At 39.6% G+C, this 21,256-nt stretch overlaps 1 protein-coding gene across 1 annotated transcript in view; it reads right to left on the bottom strand.

Annotated features, from left to right (window-relative positions):
• Positions 1 to 8,355: 8,355 nt before the first annotated feature.
• Positions 8,356 to 21,256, bottom strand: part of LOC112256400 (MAM domain-containing glycosylphosphatidylinositol anchor protein 2) — a 211,505-nt gene continuing 198,604 nt past the window's right edge. The window contains exons 14-17 of the mRNA XM_024429645.2: positions 18,526 to 18,690; positions 14,891 to 15,021; positions 14,549 to 14,648; positions 8,356 to 11,554 (exon numbers count right to left, since the gene is read on the bottom strand). Of these exons, the coding sequence (XP_024285413.1) occupies positions 11,466 to 11,554; positions 14,549 to 14,648; positions 14,891 to 15,021; positions 18,526 to 18,690 (485 nt within the window). The 3' untranslated portion in view covers positions 8,356 to 11,465. The remainder of the gene's footprint in view (positions 11,555 to 14,548; positions 14,649 to 14,890; positions 15,022 to 18,525; positions 18,691 to 21,256) is intronic.

The raw sequence follows: 21,256 nt of genomic DNA, 5'->3' as shown, positions 1-21,256 counted from the left end.
AAGCTGCTTTTTTCCGGATCAAACCTGCTTTATAAATGAAGTCTGCACAACGCATCACCGGGGGCAAACTACCTGCCCTCCAGGACACCTACACCACCCGATGTCACAGGAAGGCCATAAAGATCATCAAGGACAACAACCACCCAAGCCACTGCCTGTTCACCCCGCTATCATATAGAAGGCAAGGTCAGTACAGGTGCATCAAAGCTGGGACCGAGAGACTGAAAAACAGCTTCTATCTCAAGGCCATCAGACTGTTATTAAACAGCCACCACTAACATTGAGTGGCTGCTGCCAACACACTGACTCAACTCCAGCCACTTTAATAATGGGAATTGATGGAAATTGATGTAAAATATATCACTAGCCACTTTAAACAATGCTACTTAATATAATGTTTACATACCCTACATTATTAATCTCATATGTATATGTATATACTATACTCTATCATCTACTGCATCTTTATGTAATACATGTATCACTAGCCACTTTAAACTATGCCACTTTGTTTACATACCCTACATTACTCATATCATATGTATATACTGTACTCGATACCATCTACTGCATCTTACCTATGCCGTTCTGTCACTCATTCATATATCTTTATGTACATATTCTTTATCCCTTTACATGTGTGTGTATAAGGTAGTAGTTTTGGAATTGTTAGGTTAGATTACTCGTTGGTTATTACTGCATTGTCAGAACTAGAAGCACAAGCATTTCGCTACACTCGCATTAACATCTGCTAACCGGCCTCCCGAGTGGCTCAGTGGTTAAGGGCGCTGTACTGCAGCGCCAGCTGTGCCATCAGAGTCCCTGGGTTCGCGCCCAGGCTCTGTCGTAACCGGCCGCGACCGGGAGGTCCGTGGGGCGACGCACAATTGGCCTAGCGTCGTCCGGGTTAGGGAGGGCTTGGTCGGTAGGGTTGTCCTTGTCTCATAGCGCACCAGCGACTCCTGTGGCGGGCCGGGCGCAGTGCGCGCTAACCAAGGTTGCCAGGTGCATGGTGTACCCTCTGACACATTGGTGCGGCTGGCTTCCGGGTTGGATGCGCGCTGTGTTAAGAAGCAGTACGGCTGGTTGGGTTGTGTATCGGAGACTTTCAACCTTCGTCTCTCCCGAGCCCGTATGGGAGTTGTAGCGATGAGACAAGATAGTAGCTACTACAACAATTGGATACCACGAAATTGGGGAGGAAAAGGGGTAAAATTAAAAAAATAATAATAAATAAATAAATAGAAAACAACATCTGCTAACCATGAGTATGTGACAAATAAATTTGATTTGATTTACTATAATGGTTCAGATGACAGACTTGCTCAGAGACTCATGTTTACATCTCAATAAAATAAAACAGACTGCATGTTTCTCACAAAGAAAACAACGGATTACCCTGAGACAGACATCTATGAATCAGGGGAAAAGCTCCAGGTGGTATCTAATTTTAAGAGATAACAAAACTATAATTAAAATCTATGACACTCCCCCACTTAACATACTACCTTACTAGTTTGGTCCATGCTTGCTTTTCAATATTAATACCCATTCAGTCTACCAACAGGCTCTCAAACGACTTGTTAGGAAACCCAATAGCTATAGAAAGCATAAACTCCTGAGTTGGAAAAAATCCTATCTTGTATTCAAAATTCTAAATGTCCAGGCTCCCTCACTCTCAATACTTTTGTTGAAAGGAAAACCCACCTTATTGCAAACAGCATAAGAAATGACTGTATAGTTCCTTTAAAGAAAAGTACCTTTAGTCAATCTGCTTTCAGTGTGAGAGCTTCCCATGTCTGGAATACCCTGCCATTAGACACACACAACTGTGATTAATGATACACTGTCCCTGTAAAAATAAAAACTACTCAAACTGCAATCAACTTTAATGACCTGACATTGTTCCACATTATGGAAACAGATTATAATGTTAGACTACATTAACTTTCCTGCTCACATTCACTGGTGTTAACTAAACAATTCAACCAAGAATCAATAACCATCAGAATACATTATCACAATGTTTCCTTATTCATACCTGAATCACTTTCAGCTCAACATAACATGTCTTTTTTCCCAGTGGGCAAAAATATAACCCCTCTCATTTCAACATTTTTCCTTACCTCTATCGTAAAACAAAACTTTACAACTTTCTCTTCTCTTTCCTCTTCACACTTATAAAATGTCCAATACTTTAAAAATTACACACACAGCACCAAAATTATAACATGTGTCAGTCAATCTATAAGAATGAAAAACATTTCGGTGGGCACCACTCTATCGCCATTATCTCTCCGCTTTTATTTAGAATTTCTTTAATTTAGGTAACTGTCTCCTCTATTGATGCAGTAATTTAAATACGACTCAATTCTCAATACATTATTCCAGCAGATCATTTAGTGAACAGACACAGTCTTGCATCAAAATTCACTTCGCTATTATTTTAAGTTGAATGAATTAGTCTTTCAATTTGAACCAAACAAGCTATTTAAAACGTTCCGTTTATATCTTCACCAAACACTAGTGACCGTATCTTTCCAGGCAAAACATACATATAGTTTAATTACAATCAAAAACTCGGGCCTCCAGCTTGGAAGACAGCTATGCTCACCACTATACCACCAACGCTATGTGAATGACTAAGATTCTCCGCAAATAAACCCACTTTACAATTGTCTGTATTCGTAGAATCAAGACACGTCACCATCGGCAATTCCCAGAAAAATTGCCCTAATTTACAGGCCCAAGTGTGACTCCGGGTATGATTCTCACATGCCAAATGAATAGATTAGCAATCAAATAATAAAATCGACATTTATAGACTAGGAAACAGATCTTGCGCCTTTTAATAAAAGTAGATTGTGTTTACTCATGCAACGTATTTCAGTTACATTACTACGTCACGCAATGATAATTAGTTTGATGGAAACTTTGTTACTTCGCTCTAACTTTATGGAAAACAGTTTATTCAATAAATCCCGCAACTTCTCTCATACTGGGGAAGAAAAAATAAAACATTTTCAGACCTGAAGGGCAGTTTTATTTCAAACGGAGATAATCCAATAAGCGTTTTATAGTTACATCGTTAGGGTAAGAACCAAAAGTAGACACGTTCTAATCAGTTTCTAGAGCTCAATTTTGTAGACTAGTTAATTAAAACCTCTTGAAGCTAGGGGGCAATAGTTTTATTTTAGGAAAAATAACTCCCCAAAGTAAACAGCCTATTTCTCAGGAATATGCATATATTAGCTTAGGATAGAAAACACCCTAAAGTTTCCAAAACGGTAAAAATATTGTCTGTGAGTATAACAGAACTGATATTACAAGCGAAATCCTGAGAAAAATCCAATCAGGAAGTGACTCTTATTTTGAAACCCCTGTCTTTCTATGCATCCCTATTGCCCATTGAAAGGGATATCAACCATATTCCTTTTTCTGTGGCTTCCCTAAGGTGTCTACAGTCTTTAGACGTAGTTTCAGGCCTTTATTTTGAAGAATGAGCGTAAACGACCACATTGCGTAAGTGGTCAGTTGTTGGCTCTCAGTGTGATTTTTGCACTAAACAGAGAGGTAGCCATTTTTCCTCCCGGTCCTAGTGAAAAGCCAACTGTCCCGGTTGATATATTATCGAATAGATATTTGAAAAACACCTTGAGGACTGATTATAAAAAACGTTTGCCATGTTTCTGTCGATATTATGGATATAATTTGGAATTTTTGTCTGCGTTGTCGTGACCGCTATTTCCGGTGAATTCCTAGGCACAAACGCATCAAACTAACGGAGGTATTTGGATATAAAAAATATCTTTATGGAACAAAAGGAACATTTGCTGTCTAACTGGGAGTCTCGTGAGTGAAAACATCCGAAGCTCATTAAAGGTAAACGATTAATTTGATTGCTTTTCTGATTTTCGTGACCAAGTTACCTGCCACTAGGTGTACATAATGTTTTGTTAGTATATCGATAAACTTACAAACGCTTGTATTGTTTTCGCTGTAAAGCATAATTTCAAAATCTGAGATGACAGGGTGATTAACAAAAGGCTAAGCTGTGTTTCGCTATATTTCACTTGTGATTTCATGAATATGAACATTTTCTAGTAAGATTATTTGACCGTTGCGCTATGCTATTTAGCGTAGTTGATGACAATTTCCCGGATGCGCGGAGGTAGTTCCAAGAGGTTAATAGTGCTTAAAACCTCATCTTTATCAAATTATCCATAGTAATTGATTATACACACATACAACTTATCATAATTTCAAATATTCACAGAATCCATATAAAACGTAAGAAAACTTGTACTCACACAGAACTTTAAGGATCACCCACACAGGATTGGTCAGATGTTCACACAGAACTGGTCCACATATATCCACATAATTTTCCAGCCTCATGAAGCGTTCTATTTTGTGAAGTGCACCAGTCCCTCCTGCAGCAAAGCAACCCCACAACATGATGCTGCAACCCCCGTGCTTCACGGTTGGGATGGTGTTCTTCAGCTTGCAAGCCACCCCTTTTTCCTCCAAACATAACGATGGTCATTATGGCCAAACAGTTCTATTTTTGTTTCATCAGACCAGAGGACATTTGTCCAAAAAGTACGATCTTTGTCCCCATGTGCAGTTGCAAACCTTAGTCTGGCTTTTTCTGGGGGTTTGGGGCAGTGGCTTCTTCCTTGCTGAGTAGACTTTTAGGTAATGTGGATATAGATACTTTTGTACCTGTTTCCTCCAGCATCTTCACAAGGTCCTTTGCTGCTTTTTGCACTTTTTGCACCAAAGTACGTTCATCTCTAGGAGACAGAATGCGTTTCCTTCCTGAGCGGTATGACGGCTGCGTGGTCCCATGGTGTTTGGAAATTGCTCCCAAGGATGAACCAGACTTGTGGAGGTCTACAATGGCTGATTTCTTTTCTTTTCTTGGCTGTTTTCCCATGATGTCAAGCAAAGAGGCACTGAGTTTGAAGGTAGGCCTTGAAACATATCCACATGTACACATCCAATTGACTCAAATTATGTTAATTAGCCTATCAGAAGTTTCTAAAGCCATGACATAATTTTCTGGAATTTTCCAAGCTGTTTAAAGGCACAGTCAACTTAGTGTATGTATACTTCTGACCCACTGGAATTTATGTACAGTGAATTATAAGTGAAATAATCTGTCTGTAGACAATTGAAAAATGACTTGTGTCATGCACAAAGTATATGTCCTAACCGACTTGCCGAAACTATAGTTTGTTAACAAGAAATTTGTGGAGTGGTTGAAAAATGACTTTTAATGTCTCCAACCTAAGTGTATGAAACTTCCGACTTCAATTGTATATGGGGAAGATAATGTAGTGGAAATTTCCTGTATTTACCAAATCATGAGAGCAAACCACACACAAGTCAAATTTCAAGTCAAAATGAATTCTCTGAGAGTCCTTACACATTGCAACTGAGATCCTTTATAGCAAAGACACACATAGCCAGACTGAATTGGCTATAAATTATCGTTCAGTTTTGTCTCCTAAACTATGTTCTTATCTCGCTCTCAGAACCATAAAACAAATCCTCATATCAACAGGCATATATCAAATACACCCCTCCTTGACAAGATCACAGAGACACAGTGACTGGCACACAGACATTGAGGAGCCAAGAAATAATTGGTTTAAAAGATATGTTTACATATGAAGACAATCTTGACCTCTCCCCTCTCTGCGGCCCAAGTAACTGAAACCTTGACAGAGAACAGATAACTGCAACCGGCCAACAGTATTATCCAAAAATAGACATTCTGATGAGAAGTAACTCACAAGCATATAATGAAAATAAAACATCTTATCTATGTTACCCAACTAATTCTGATTATTCCCCCACAACAATCAGGGAAGTGATGGAGTCCAGGTGAGTCTAATGACGCCCAGGTGCGTGTAACGATGGTGACAGGTGTGCGTCATAACGAGTAGGCTGGTGACCTAGAGGCCAGAGAGGGAGCACATGTGAAAGTGCAGCTGCTAATACCCTTAAACCTTTGGATGCCATCTACCATAGTGCCTTTCGCTTTGCTTGAGGTGACAGTTTTGATACTCATCACTGTATCAAAAGTTTGGCTGGACTTCGCTAAAGACCAGCCAATAACACACATCGAATCATATAGTAAGCAAAAAAAGTGTTAAACAAATCTAAATATATTTTTGGGCTGGTACTGTCTGTCTGTCTGTCTGTCTGTCTGTCTGTCTGTCTGTCTGTCTGTCTGTCTGTCTGTCTGTCTGTCTGTCTGTCTGTCTGTCTGTCTGTCTGTCTGTCTGTCTGTCTGTCTGTCTGTCTGTCTGTCTGTCTGTCTGTCTGTCTGTCTGTCTATAAGTACCAGTCATAAAATATATTTAGATTTAACACTTTAACACAATTAAAAAATCTAAATGTTTTTGACTACTACATTATTCCATATGTGTTATTTCATAGTTTTAATGTCATCACTGTTATTCTACAATGTAGAATATAGTAAGAATATAGAAAAACTCTTGAATGAGTAGGTAAAAGTGTACTGTACACACCAGGATTATGCCACATAACTTGAGTGATAACTAGTCCACAGTTAGCTCAAATAACTTGTGTTTTCTTTTCATACAAGAAAATAACCCTAAATGTCAATTGGTTGTCAGATGTACAGTATTTCCCCTGGAATAAACATCCTCAATTGATGGGTTTAGATAGTATTGGAAGTCTATGAAATACTTTGATCTTTTGCTTGAGTCTGACTGGAGTGCTAGATGAGCACTTTTGGGACTATCCCATTGGTACCATTGCGGCAGGCAAGCAGAATCGAGCACAGCTTAATTAAAAAATATATTTTGAATTAGGTTTCAAATACTATTTGAACCCAGGTTTTCTTCAACATGTACAGTGTTAGACAAGTCAGTGTCAGATAAACAGTAGTGTGGCTCAACTGTGATCGTGGCTATGAAAAATATTTAAATCCTGTCAAACCCTTTAGACTCAAGGGTCATCCACATACTGGTAAGTGCGAAACTCCCCCAATCTAAAACCTCCTGTGTTCACACTTTTAGAACATTCAGGTAAACTTTTGCATACTAGACTAGGTATCAATGGGACAATATGTTCACTGGCTAATATGCATGAGGAAGTCTTTGTACTGTACCTGGGAGCAGATGCACCTGCAGATGGGTGCCCTCCTGGCCAGATGTGAAACGTGTCCATCTCATCTGCACCGAGAGAAGACGCTTTGCCTGGTGGCTCTGGAGAGATGGTTTACTTACTGAATACATAAACAATCTTTGAATGGAAAGAACACACGTTGTACAGTACACACATTGCATTACAACTCAAGGTAAAGTCGGTTAGGTATCCCCATGGCTTACACTGTATGATATAAATATTTAAATGTTTAGCAGGGCCTAACCAGAGGCCAAGGGACAGTAAAAACATATCATGAAAGTCAACAGAAGTTGTAAGGGTGGCTGTGGTCGGAAAACAGCAATCAGGTGTAAAGAAGCTTTCTGAGAATCAAATAATTGTGACAACTAACAAAATCTACTGAAACAGAACGATTTGTTCATATTCAGTTGTATTTTTATATATCACTGTAAATAATAAATACATCTCTCTCATCAACTCACTTCCAGACACATTCTACAAAGACATCTTTTCTCGTGATGAGTAACAAAGTGGTGAAATATTACTGATCATCTCTCTGACAACAAACTGTTGTCTAATAAAATAACAGAGATGGAAAACTACATTTAATGTATATTTATTCATAATTATGCGATGTAATCATCTGGGAAATCAAATCCAAATTATGACAGGAAGTCTATTGCAGATAATTATAGTTGTATAAAAAATAAAAGCATTCTGATACATTTAGACAAAGTTCTGTTCTGTGGGTGTTGTTGTCAAGAAAACGATTACCTCAAATAATACATGTATTTTGTTCCCATTAGAGGAAATCCATTATTGAGTTAAAATCCCTATTGAAACCTGCTGTACAATATATGGGTTTTCTTTTGGGTAGAATTTAAACACTTGATTGGCTCATTGAAGACAAGATGGTAGCCTGGGGTAGAACAAAAAAAATCAACATACATTAAAAAGCAATGAATTTCTCTAATAAAATCCGTTTGCTGGTGGTAGTTACGTAGAAAATGACAGAGAGGACCAGAAGCAATGGAGGGGGGGGGTTGTCAAGTTCCATTTCACTGTAAGTGCGGAGAGAGCAATTTGCCTGAACATTTTTATTTTACCATTCCTTTGAAATAACACAAGTAGTCATGGGTTAGTTGTTAATTACAAATTTGTAGATAAACAATGTAATAAAATATTGAATTGAGAGACATGGGGGAATGGAAGTTATAACAAATCAATATATTTTTTTATTTTTCATTATTAAAAGTGACTGACCACACATGCTATGATTTACATAAATAATTTAATTGAACAGGGAAGAACATGTATTTTAACAGGTCGCTGAGAGGAAATGTAAATGCCTAAATCTTTGTGAAAATCAGTTTGTATTCCGTTTTGTGTCATCTTGTGGTTTTTATATGAATGCTGACAAATGGTTTCTTATGAAATCTTTTGCGCTGGGGTGTTTAGCAAATTGATTAGCTTATATTGATTAGCTTAAATTGATTAGCTTGTTTATGATTATTCTGTAAAGAAAAGGAATCAGAAAACAAAAAATACCCCAATAAAATAAAATGGGAAATGTAAAACCTTCCCCAAAAACATTGTTACGAACAATAGTAGAGTAATTTTACAATAATTATTTTCAAAAACCAGCTGGTTAAGGTGACTCATGGTCTCAGGTAGTTCCAATGTTTTTACAGTTTCTGTAAAAGTAGAGTTGAGTTACACTCTCATTTGAGTACTAAAATATGTAGGTCTGTGAGAACCAGACAGTCTGATCCAATTGACTGAAAAACACCCAGGTAAACCAAGTCCATTATCAGCCGTAAGAGTCACACCTGAAAGGTCCTCCTTTCACAAGTCCTTGGACATCGTAGCAAAAATTTATTTTTCTCAGCAGGTCCAGTTGAAATTAATGGGGAGACTTCAAAAGCATCCCTTCCTCCAAGTAGTTTTTTTGTCAGAGGCCATTTTTTTTTCAAGAGCTCCCCGTTCTCACTCAGTCACTCTGACAAAGCTGGGCCACCATCCTTCCTCCGCTCGAGCACAAGTCCCACTCAAAAAGCCTGGACTGTCAATGGTAGTAAGTCATTTCCTAGGTCAAAATAAACGAGCTGTATGGCAATGGGAGTTAGCTGCAGATCACATAATTTTCTTCTCTCTATAAAATGTGCCTACGGTGCAAATGCTTGAACGGTAAAATAGCCCATGTTGGTTTTTCCATTCATGAGAATTTCCACTAAGTCTGAAGGCACTTGATTTCATGTCAGACAGCAGTGCCTTATCTTATCCCGAGAGGACTAGCTGTTGAGATATGACCAAAAGATGCAAAAACTGCTCTTTTGACTGCTCATAAAGTAACCTTCCAAAAGACTGCCGAAAGCCTGTATGGGAACTGTATCCTGATCAATGAGCAACTCATGCAGGGAGAGAAAGCGTGTTGACATTCAATGTTTTTCTTTTTTGCACCTATTTTTATGTGCTTTATGGAGCCATGCTGAAATCAAAGGTCAAATTAATGACTTCTATTGGAAACGGGTGTTAATCTTGGCAGTTACAAGAAGGAGAGCGAGTCAAACTACTACAACCTAAATTCAAATGAGCTTGAATTTCCTCCAATGCCATTAAAGTAAGGTATGTTACAGGAGGATGATTCAGAGGGCATTGGAATACACACTGCTCTGGTCTTTAAGCACCACATATGACTTGACCTGACTAAATTATGATTGGTCAGGAGGTGAAAGGAGAAAGAAGGCTCCAATCGAGAAGCTTAGCTAGATAATGGCTAACTAAAAAAAGAGATATGAGGATAGAAGCTCAATCACCTTTCATATAAAGGGCTTGTTCTTGACTGTTTTCTCTGCTATCGCACGGCAAGCGGTACCGGAGCGCCAAGTCTAGGACCAAAAGGCTCCTCAACAGCTTCTACCCCCAAGCCATGCTGAACAATTCACAAAATCGCCCCCGGACAATTTACGTTGACCCCCCTCCCTTTGTACACTGCTGCTACTCGCTGTTTGTTTGTTACCTATGCATAGTCACTTCGCCCCCACCTGCATGTACAGACTACCTCGACTAGCCTGAACCCCCGCACACTGACTCGGTACCGGTGCCCCCAGCCTCGTTACTGTTATTCATATTGTGTTAATTTTTATTTTAGTCTACTTGGTAAATATGTTCTTCTTCTTGGACGCACTGTTGGTTAAGGGCTTGTAAGTAAGCATTTCACAGTAAAGTCTACACTTGTTGTATTCGGCGCATGTGACAAATAAAGTTTCATTTGATTGCAATTACTATTGTTAAAAAAGCCTAGAGTACTTAAGGGAGGGAAAAACACAATAATCCCTCGTCAATCCCTTTTACGTAATGAAAGAAAGATGTGTCATGTCCCTGTTTATTAAATCACCTTCTGAAATTTTAGGGCAGGTGGGACACAGAGAAGCCCCTACAGTACATCGAAAGGATCTAAGTTCTCAATCTCATAGTGCTTTGACTACGCGGAGTCTAGAGGTTGATTACACATGAGGCATACAATGCACCGTAGTTCAGCTACTGCATAATAGAGTAACCTAGCGAACAAGTGTATGCACATTGTAATGAAACCAACCTTACGCAAACCTTGAAGAGAGAAAGAAAAGGGGGAAAAAAGAACAGACAAAGAAATAATTATGATGAATTGACTTACAGATATACATATAATGCACCAAGCAGTCAAATTCTAGCCTCTGGGTAGAAAGTATGCAAATGTGTTTGTTTATGCACATTTTGATGAATCCGACCATAGGCAGCCTCCAAGTTTTAAGAGAGGTGAAAAGCCACAACCCAGAGGAATTACTAGCCTCTATTCATATTCATTCATAAAATAGCTTTGGGGGTTGTTGAACGAATTTTGTAAATTTCTCAACATACTGTTAACATAAAATCAAACTCTTCCACACAAATCAATTATCATCATTCTGTGGCCCATTTAATGATACATGGAACCACACCATGCGTCCTTGTGCTTTACAGAAATGTACCCATACTCTGCCTCGATTGCTTCAGCTGCAGAAAAAATGATGAACTGGAGTCCCTAATACAGAGACTATGGAGAGCTCGATTCTCCATCTTGACCTTGGAGTGCACTCTGTGCATATTTCAGAAAAATCCGGATGAACTGAGTTTTTTTGTTTCCTTCATGCTCCACCCTAGACCAGTGCTGGGCTGCTGCTCTCCTGCAGACTGAAAAGGAGTGAATCTTTGGTAGTTTTTGGGGTTTGGACAGTCCAAGTCTGCAAACTCTTCCACGGGGGTTGGGCCGACATCAGGTTGCTCCTCCTGGGAGAGAGGGGTCACCTCTGAAGGTCCACAAACACCAGGGTCAGGGTGACCAAGAACTGCCATATATGGGGCGTGGTAGGAGGAGACAGTGACCTTAGATCTGTAGGGATAGAGAAAGAAAGCTGGTGACTTAGATAATCTAGGGAGCATGATCCTTTTTCATTGAGCTAATGGGATGATGTGTGGGGAACGTGTACGATTCTATGTTTGATTTACGGAAGACTTTTCAACACATTTAATTGTTTTTAGTTGTTCTGAGGAGGACCATACTCTTGCTCCCTGGAGGAGACTCTGGCATGTACAGTGCCATGAAAAACTATTTGCCCCCTTTCTGATTATCTCTATTTTTGCATATTTTTGACATTGAATGTTATCACATCTTCAACGAAAACCTAATATTAGATAAAGGGAACCTGAGTTTACAAATAACAACAATATATATATTCTATTTATTTAAAAAAGTTATGCAACACCCAATTCCCCTGTGTGAAAAAGTAATTGCCCTCTGATCAACAACTACAATCAATAACTGGTTGTACCACCTTTGCTGCAATGACAACAACCAAATGCTTCCTGTAGATGTTGATCAGTCTCTCAGATTGCTGTGGAGGAAATTTGGCCCACTCTTCCATGCAGAACTGCTTTAACTCAATGCCATTTTTGTGTTTTCAAGCATGAACTGCTCGTTTCAAGTCCTGCCACAACATCAATTGGGATTAGGTTTGGACTTTGACTAGGCCATTCCAAAACATAAAAGGTGTTGTTTTTAAGCCATTTTCATTTAGACTTAATTGTGTGTTTTGGATCATTGTATTGCTGCATGACCCAGCTGCACTTCAGCTTCAGCTCACAGACGGATGGCCTGACATTCTCCTGTAGAATTCTCTGATACAGAGCAGAATTCATGTTTCCTTCTATTAAGGCAAGTCGTCCAGGTCCCGAGGCATCCCCAAACCATCACACTATATGCAAAATATGCAAAAGTAGAGAAAATTAGAAAGGGGCAAATACTTTTTCACAGCACTGTAGATGTGGTGTGATTTCTCCCAATGTAGTACCACAATACTTCAGAGGCAGCTCATCCACAAGTATGCTGTCTACTTACTGCTGAAATACAGTGGAAGTCGGAAGTTTACATACAATTCCTGACATTTAATACTAGTAAAAATTCTCTGTCTTAGGTCAGTTAGGATCACCATTTTAAGAATGTGAAATGTCAGAAAAATAGCAGAGAGAATGATTTATTTCCGCTTTTATTTCTTTCATCACATTCCCAGTGGGTCAGAAGTTTATATACACTCAATTAGTATTTGGTAGCATTGCCTTTGAATTGTTTAACTTGGGTCAAACGTTTTGATTAGCCTTCCACAATAAGTTGGGTGAATTATGGCCCATTGCTCCTGACAGAGCTGGTGTAACTCAGTCAGGTTTGTAGGCCTCTTTGCTTGCACATGCTTTTTCAGTTCTGCCCACAAATGTTCTATGGGATTGAGGTCAAGGCTTTGTGATGGCCACTCCAACACCTCGACTTTGTTGTCCTTAAGCCATCTTGCCACAACTTTGGAAGTATGCTTGGGGTCATTGTCCATTTGGAAGACCCATTTGCGACCAAGCTTTAACTTCCTGACTGATGTCTTGAGATGTTGCTTCAATATCCACATCATTTTCCATCCTCCCCATTTTTCCTCCAAACATAATGATCATTATGGCCAAACAGTATTGTTTCATCAGACCAGAGAGGACATTTCTCCAAAAAGTACAATATTTGTCCCCATGTGTAGTTGCAAACTGTAGTCTGGCTTTTTTATGGCGGTTTTGGAGCAGTGGCTTCTTCCTTGCTGAGTGGCCTTTCAGGTAATGTCGATATAGGACTCGTTTTACTGTGGATATAGATACTTTTGTCCAGGTTTCCTCTAGCATCTTCACAAGGTCTTTTTCTGTTGTTCTGGGATTGATTTGCACTTTTTGCACCAAAGTACGTTCATCTCTAGGCCACAGAACGCGTCTCCTTCCTGAGCAGTATGACGGCTGCGTGGTCCCATGGTGCTTATACTTGCGTACTATTGTTTGTACAGATGAACATGGTACCTTCAGGCATTTGGAAATTGCTCCCAATGATGAACCAGACTTGTGGTGGTCTACAATTTTTTTCTGAGGTCTGGGTTGATTTCTTTTGATTTTCCCATGATGTCAAGCAAAGAGGCTCTGACTTTGAAGGTAGGCCTTGAAATACATCCACAGATACACCTCCAATTGACTCAAATGTTGTCAATTAGCTTATCAGAAGCTTCTAAAGCCATGCCATCATTTTCTGGAATTTTCCAAGCTGTTTAAAGGCACAGTCAACTTAGTGTATGTAAACTTCTGACCCACTGGAATTGTGATACAGTGAATTATAAGTGAAATTTGTGAAGTGGTTGAAAAATAAGTTTTAGTGACTCCGACCTAAGAGTATGCAAACTTCCGACTTCAACTGTACATGAAGTATAAGACAATTCATCAAACAGTTAAGAGGTTCATTAAACATGATCATTTGTACATTTTTTGGTAGTATTTTCACTGAACCTTGTTTATCAGCAAAGAGACCCAGCCAACAGTCTCAAGTGTACAAGTGAGAAAGCATCTAATGTCTAATATTTCATGGGAGTTGCTGATATCTTCCATTTGGGAGGATACTTAACGTGATTCAAAAAGCCATTACCTTAAGTAATATAAGTAATGAGTAAAATAAAATGTTCCATTGCATTAAACATCTATCTTTTTCAGGTCAACAAGACAGTAACATTTTCTGGCTTGCATAACATTTAAAAGCAGCTGTTCGATCATTCCCTCTAAAATGTCATTTCACTGACGATACCTGAAACATCCATAAAGAAAAATGAAAAATACAGCGGCATAGCTGTACTCTTGGAGAGCAAATGTGAGAGAGCTAACAATAGAGCTCTCTCAGTCCTTGAATTTTAGTTCCCAAGAGGAATAATATGAATGTATATGTTATTATAAGCCTTGCCTCTTCATGGTTGATTGGTTCTGGATGATGTATAGGTCCATGGTTGTCATGAATTCCCAGGTATAAACAAAAAAAAGCACTTACTGTTGGGTGGAGGGTCTTTACATTCTCCTTCCTCAATGGTGACATCATCTATGGCGATATCGCCTTCTATACCCGGACCACGAATTCCTTCCAGAACCAACTACCAAAATGGGATAAGACAGACAAAAACAAAACGTGTTTACACCAACTGCTTAAATGTCTTACTGCTACTAACTCAATGGCTCATTCTGTGAAACATATACTATAGCAAAATATATAGGACAAATGTTTATATAAGACATGGCATAAGGGGGGAAGCACAGATCAAGGCAGTTTTGTACCTTAGGGCCACCATAGTTCTGCATTGGTGACCCACTGCTCCTCCCAAAGAGTTGTACCCACCTGGAAAGAGGCTATTGGGTGGATGTTGACTTTGGCTTGCTTCCATCGGTCCCCTTGGTTCCCGACCAAGTTCCACAAGGAACTGTCTGAGCCTGAGTGGCCCTTCTGCCGTAGGTACGCGTTCAACGCCCCTAGAGGAGAAAACATCATGCACTTTATGGACAACATGGCCAGCTCAATCAAGCACAGCTTCAGTATTTGAAAGATTTCAAGTACAATTGGAACCCAGGTCTGATATCCTCGATCATATATGGCCTCATCATGGCAGCACTTATCCTTATGTGTTGAGACGTAACACATCATTAATGTATGACCTTATACTATTAACAAAACACATAAAAGCTCATTACTGCAAATACTACATGTCTCAAGGGGTCTACACATTAACCTTCCCTTATTGAGTGTGGCTTTTACTGAGTGGAATGTATGAATTTGCTAACATAATTTACTTCTCAGGGGATGATCATGAGATTTAAATCTTGTATGTTTTTTCCCCCAGTGCAAACGAGGAGATGCCAAAGAGAGTGCTCAGAGGCCAAACTAGACGAGCCGTCAGCTACAATATGCTACATCCCTGTGAGGGGAGCCTTAAGTGGATCTCACTGGATGATCAAAAAGAAACAACGACAGATCCCTGAAAATACCCACTACTTCAAATGAGAACTCAAAGTCTCTCCACCACTCACTCACTCATTCTGCACACACTCATTCTGCAGGTTGCCTTTCTTTCTCTAACGGAAACCAATGAAAAAAGAAAGACAGGAAAGAAGGACATGCCGTCAGCCATTTTTGACTCCGGCTGCTGGTTTCTGAGGCTGAGCAAGCAGAGAAAGAGAGGGCCCATTGAGACCTGCGTGGATTAGGTTGACACGTCCTATTCAGAATCCCGACAGCTTTGCGGAGCAGAAAATTTAAGTTGCAGGCATGTCTGGCAGGTCAGAGGACACACCCATCGCTCAGGTGCAACTGTCTGACACCGCAAAAACAGGAGGGCATGAGCAGGGTGTGAGAAGGCAACCTTGGCGACAGAAGCAGGGGAGCCTGACTAGATTTTGATGGATGATAAGGTTATTAATATTCAAAATGGAAGGTTTGTAAACACCCAGAAATTGAGTTTTTTTCTTGTGTAGTGTTCAATTTCCATTTCCACCAATGCCTGGGGGGCTTCACATATTCCAGTATGGAAGTGTTACTGAGTGGTTGTCGAATTAAAAAAGAAAGGTGGGAGTACAACTTGAGTGGTAAGCAAACACGTATCTAATCATCAGGGAGGTACCGAACAGGGAAATAGGGGATTTGATTGCAAGTAGATGCTAATGGAAAGCTCTCAGGTGTGTACTTAACAAATCAAACACACTTTATGCTAGATTTGCCTGATGAAATAGCTACAATGCAGAATTTGCATTAATCCTTGTAATTTACACTACATTACCAAAAGTATGTAGACACCTACTCGTTGAACATCTCATTCCAAAATCATGGGCATTAATATGGAGTTGGTCCCTCTTTGCTGCTATAACAGCCTCCAATCTTCTGGGAAGGCTTTCCACTAGATGTTGGAGACTTTCTTCCATTCAGCCACAAGATAATTAGTGAGGTCGGGCACTGATGTTGGGTGATTAGGCCTGGCTCACAGTCAGGCGTTCAAATACATCCCAAAGGTGTTGATGGGGTTGAGGTCAGGGCTCTGTGCAGGCCAATCAAGTTCTTCCACACCAATCTCGACAAACCATTTCTGTATGGACCTCACTTTGTGTATGGGGGCATTGTCAAGCTGAAACAGGAAAGGGCCTTCCCCAAACTATTGCCACAAAGTTGGAAGCACAGAATCATCCAGAATGTTATTGTATGCTGTTGTGAGAAGATTTCCATTCATTGTAACTAAGGGGCCTATCACAAACCATGAAAAACAGCCTCATACCATTATTCCTTCATACGCCAAATCCAGATTTGTCCGTCGGACTGCCAGGTGGTGTAGCATGATTTATCACTCTAGAGAATGCACTCTAAAGATGGCATCCTATGACGGTGCCACGTTTATAGTCACTGAGCTCTTCAGTAAGGCCATTTTACTGCCAATGTTGGGCTATGGAGATCGCAAGTCTGTGTGCTCGATTTTATACACCTGCAGCAACGGGTGTGGCTGAAAAGCCAAATCCACTCATTTGAAGAGGTGTTCACATATTTTTGTGTAGTGTACATTTCATTCCTAATAGCACTAAGGCACTGTTCCACAACTGGCATTTGGCATGTGGGTGATTTTATGTAAATGGGAAGTGTATTCCCACACAATAATAGAGAGATATATATGATCACATACAATGTAAGCAATGTTAGAAATATGATATTGTTTGGGTCAATTTGCAGTCCACAAATATTTTGGAATTGCAGTTGAAGTCAGAAGTTTACATAGTCATTAAAACTCATTTTTTCAACCACTCCACACATTTCTAGTTAACAAACTATAGCACCATGGGACCACACAGCTGCTCAGAAAGGAGACGCGTTCTGTCTCCTAGAGACGAAAAGCGTAAATCAATCCCAGAACAACAGTAAAGGACCTTGTGAAGATGCTGGATGTACAAACAGGTACAAAAGTATCTATATCCACAGTAAAATTAGTCCTTTATCGACATAACCTGAAAGGCCGTTCTGCAAGGAAGAAGCCACATGCTCCAAAACCGCCTTAAAAAAGCCAGACTACGGTTTGCAACTGCACGTGGGGACAAAGATCGTACTTTTTGGAGAAATGTCCCCTGGTCTGATGAAACAAAAATAGAACTGTTTGGCCATAATGACCATCGTTATGTTTGGAGGATAAAGGGGGAGGCTTGCAAGCCGAAGAACTCCATCCCAGTATGGGGGTGGCAGCATCATGTTGTGGGGCTGCTTTGCTGCAGAAGGGACTGGTGCACTTCACAAAATAGATGGCATCACGAGGAAAATTATGTAGATATATTGAAGCAACATCTCAATACATCAGTTAGGAAGTTAAAGCTTTGTCGCAAATGGGTCTTCCAAATGGACAAGCATACTTCCAAAGCTGTGGCAAAATGGCTAAAGGACAACAAAGTCAAGGTATTGGAGTGGCCATCACAAATCCCTGACCTCAACCCTATAGAATATTTGTGGGCAGAAATGAAAAAAGCGTGTGCGAATAAGGAGGCCTACAAAACTGACTGAGTTACACCAGCTCTGTCAGGAGGAATGGGCCAAAATTCACCCAACTTATTGTGGGAAGCTTGTGGAAGGCCACTCAAAAAATTTTACCCTAAGTTAAACAATTTAAAGGCAATGCTACCAAATACTAATTGAGTGTATGTAAACTTCTGACACACTGGGAATGTGATGAAAGCAATAAAAGCTGAAATAAATAATTATCTCTACTATTATTCTGACATTTCACATTCTTAAAATAAAGTGGTGATCCTAACTGACCTAAGACAGGGAATTTTTAATAGGAGGAATGTCAGGAATTGTGAAAAACTGAGTTCAAATGTATTTGGCTAAGGTGTATGTAAACTTCCGACTTCAGCTCTATATTCCGGCCCCCATATGCTCAAGAAAAAAAAAGAACGAAAAAAAACACCCCCGGCTGAATATAGTTGATGATCCCTTCACTAGTTGCACCTTACCTATGTGTTTCCCATACATATGGTAGTAGAAGCCAAAGCAGTAGGTGGGAGCGGCAGTCACAGTCCCATAGGGACTTTTGTGGGCGACGTTGAATGTGGGGGTCAACAGTCGAGCCTTTTCTCCCTCCAGGCGAGGTCGAGACGTCTCAATGTACATGTAGAAACCTGTATGTTGGAAAAACAACAATCAATGTCCATGTAGAAACCCGTATGATAGCAAAACAACACTGATTAAACATTACATCATACTTTTTGAGAGACCATTAGAATTGAAAACCAAACGGCAGAGTTCACCTCTCTATAATAACTGCTACAAAACTGTAGCTAAGGCATATGCCGTTAGCAGTCCATAAACTGTTGTGGTATTGGGAGAGTTTTCTGAACACTGCACTGCAATTTTCTGACAAGGGAGATGAAAAGTTGAAATTGTGTACAGTGCAATCCATAAAACTGGCTTGCTCTGTGGATACCAATCAGATAAAAAGAGTTTCATCTTCTTAGAGCAAGTTATGTTGGGAATTCAAAAAGCAGATGACTTGAACTGAAAGAAAAACAAACGGCCTGGGAAACTTTGAGCCTCGTGTTTCATTGTAAAGCAATGCATTATTTATGACATTATCCATCGTAAAATGCCCTAAAACACTTAAACAAATGTATCCCGAGTAATCCCACCATTTATTTGGTTTATTTTAACGGCTGGGGCTTTTGGCATTTAACAAGTGGATGGAATTGTGGAATTGATTCTACTTTTGGGGGAATGGCTACTGCTAGCTCCCTCAGGCGGTCGTCGATGGGCAGGTAGTGACAGACACTCAAATTTCATAATGCTGCCCACGGCACTGCAGATGTCCATCACGGCTCACACACACCCTATAGAGACAGAGCACAAAGAGGAGGAGGAGATGGAGGCAGGTGAAGTGGTACTATACAGCAGGGAAGCATACCCAATTCCAGAAAAAAAAGGTACAAATGGGAACTGCAAAGAAAACTAACTAGCATGACAAGTCTAACAAAGCATTATAACTGCATCATATACAGTATTTGATACACTGAGAACACTGCCGATTTTGCAGGTTTTCCTACTTACAAAGCATGTAGAGGTCTGTAATTTTTTTAATCATAGGTACACTTCAACTGTGAGAGACGGAATCTAAAACAAAAATCCAGAAAATCACATTGTATGATTTTTAAGAAATTAATTTGCATTTTATTAATATTTGGTACATTTGTATTTGCTAGCCTTCCACTAGACTGGAGAATTCAATAAATCATTTTAACATGAATAAAGGCTTGCTAAATGTAGCATTTTGACATCCTTCCGTCAACCCTGTCAGTGTCACTTCAAGGTAGATTTGAACCCATCCACTCCCAAAACTTCTCCAAGTTTCACCATTATTGTAAAGCGTTAGTTATTTTGTTGCTTTGACTGTAATTTCTGAAGATCTTTTTTATTGTGATTTTTTTGTGATTAGTGATTCATTGACATCTGTCCCTGATTTTAAAGTCTACCTTGTTACGTGAACTTAACTCTCATTTTAATATGGTGAAACTATTGTTTTTTAAAATAACATCTAATCATCAAATCACAGTAAAAGCAGCTGGTTCATAGCCGTTTTCTGGTCTTTTGTGGTGGAAAACTGAGTGGGACGGGCATAGCACGTAGATAGACAGGCTAGAAATGTTTTAACAGTAACAACTTTTTTTTTGTGAAGCTTGCATTCAATTGCCACTCCCTGTTGCACACAACACGTTTCCATTCCCTCTGTCACAATGGACTTTATGACTGATTTAAGAAGAAATCGTCAACCCTGATATGGTCAACCTTTTTTGGCACTTAATAGGCACTTTGTAATTTGGAATGGGAAAACTAGTTTTTTTACGAAGATGAAAGTGTTCTTTATGACAATGTTAAAATAAGATGAAATGACCAAGTTACACTTCACAAAAGGCACTGAATTGGTGGAATGACACAGGTAACATGTAGAGTAGTGGTCACCTAGCTTTTCTGAGTCAAGATCAATTTCGCAGTCAAAAGCAAGCTCAGATTTTTTTACTTAGAAAATGTAACATTAACCTAATTAAAAACAGTTCTGTAGGAATTACATTTGTGCAGTAGGCCTCAAACATTATCCCAGCATATTGGCTATATGCCTGCCAATATTGTTCTTCTCAGACCACATAATATTTTAAAACTTTAGCTTTTATAACAAAATAGACCAGTTGGTGTAGCACTTGCGAGGCACAGCTGGGCATAAATTGAAATTATTCCTTTTTTATTTTACTGGACTGATGGTCATGGTGCTTTCAAGACAACTCGGAACAAAAAAAAACTAGGTGAAATCATCTTCAGGTCAGAGAGTCAGGGCTAGAAAGGTACCCTTGTTTCCGACTTGGAATTCCGAGTTGTATGACCATTCACTCGATTTAGCCACAGAGCTCCCGATCCGCCGGGTATGTGGAGTTTGTCTTTTCAGACAAATGAAATGGTAACACTTTTCCTACCTGGTACGCAGGGCTCCTGAATCAAGCGCACCTACCGCCAACAGTGCAACACCAATAAAAACACCAAGCCATCATTGGCTTTTCTACAGAAATGTTTGGTGATCGACTAGGAATGCTTTGATCGACCGGTTGGTGACCACTGATGTAGAGAATACTAAGTATATTTCAAACATGGTTTCAAATATGGATTCCATTCAACAATTTGACACCTGCATAAATGTTCTTGAAA

Source organism: Oncorhynchus tshawytscha, linkage group LG24 (genome assembly GCF_018296145.1).
Source record: "Oncorhynchus tshawytscha isolate Ot180627B linkage group LG24, Otsh_v2.0, whole genome shotgun sequence".
Taxonomy (NCBI): Eukaryota; Metazoa; Chordata; class Actinopteri; order Salmoniformes; family Salmonidae; genus Oncorhynchus; species Oncorhynchus tshawytscha.
The sequence above is the reverse complement of the archived record's forward strand: the minus strand, read 5'-3'. Positions and strand labels throughout refer to the sequence as shown.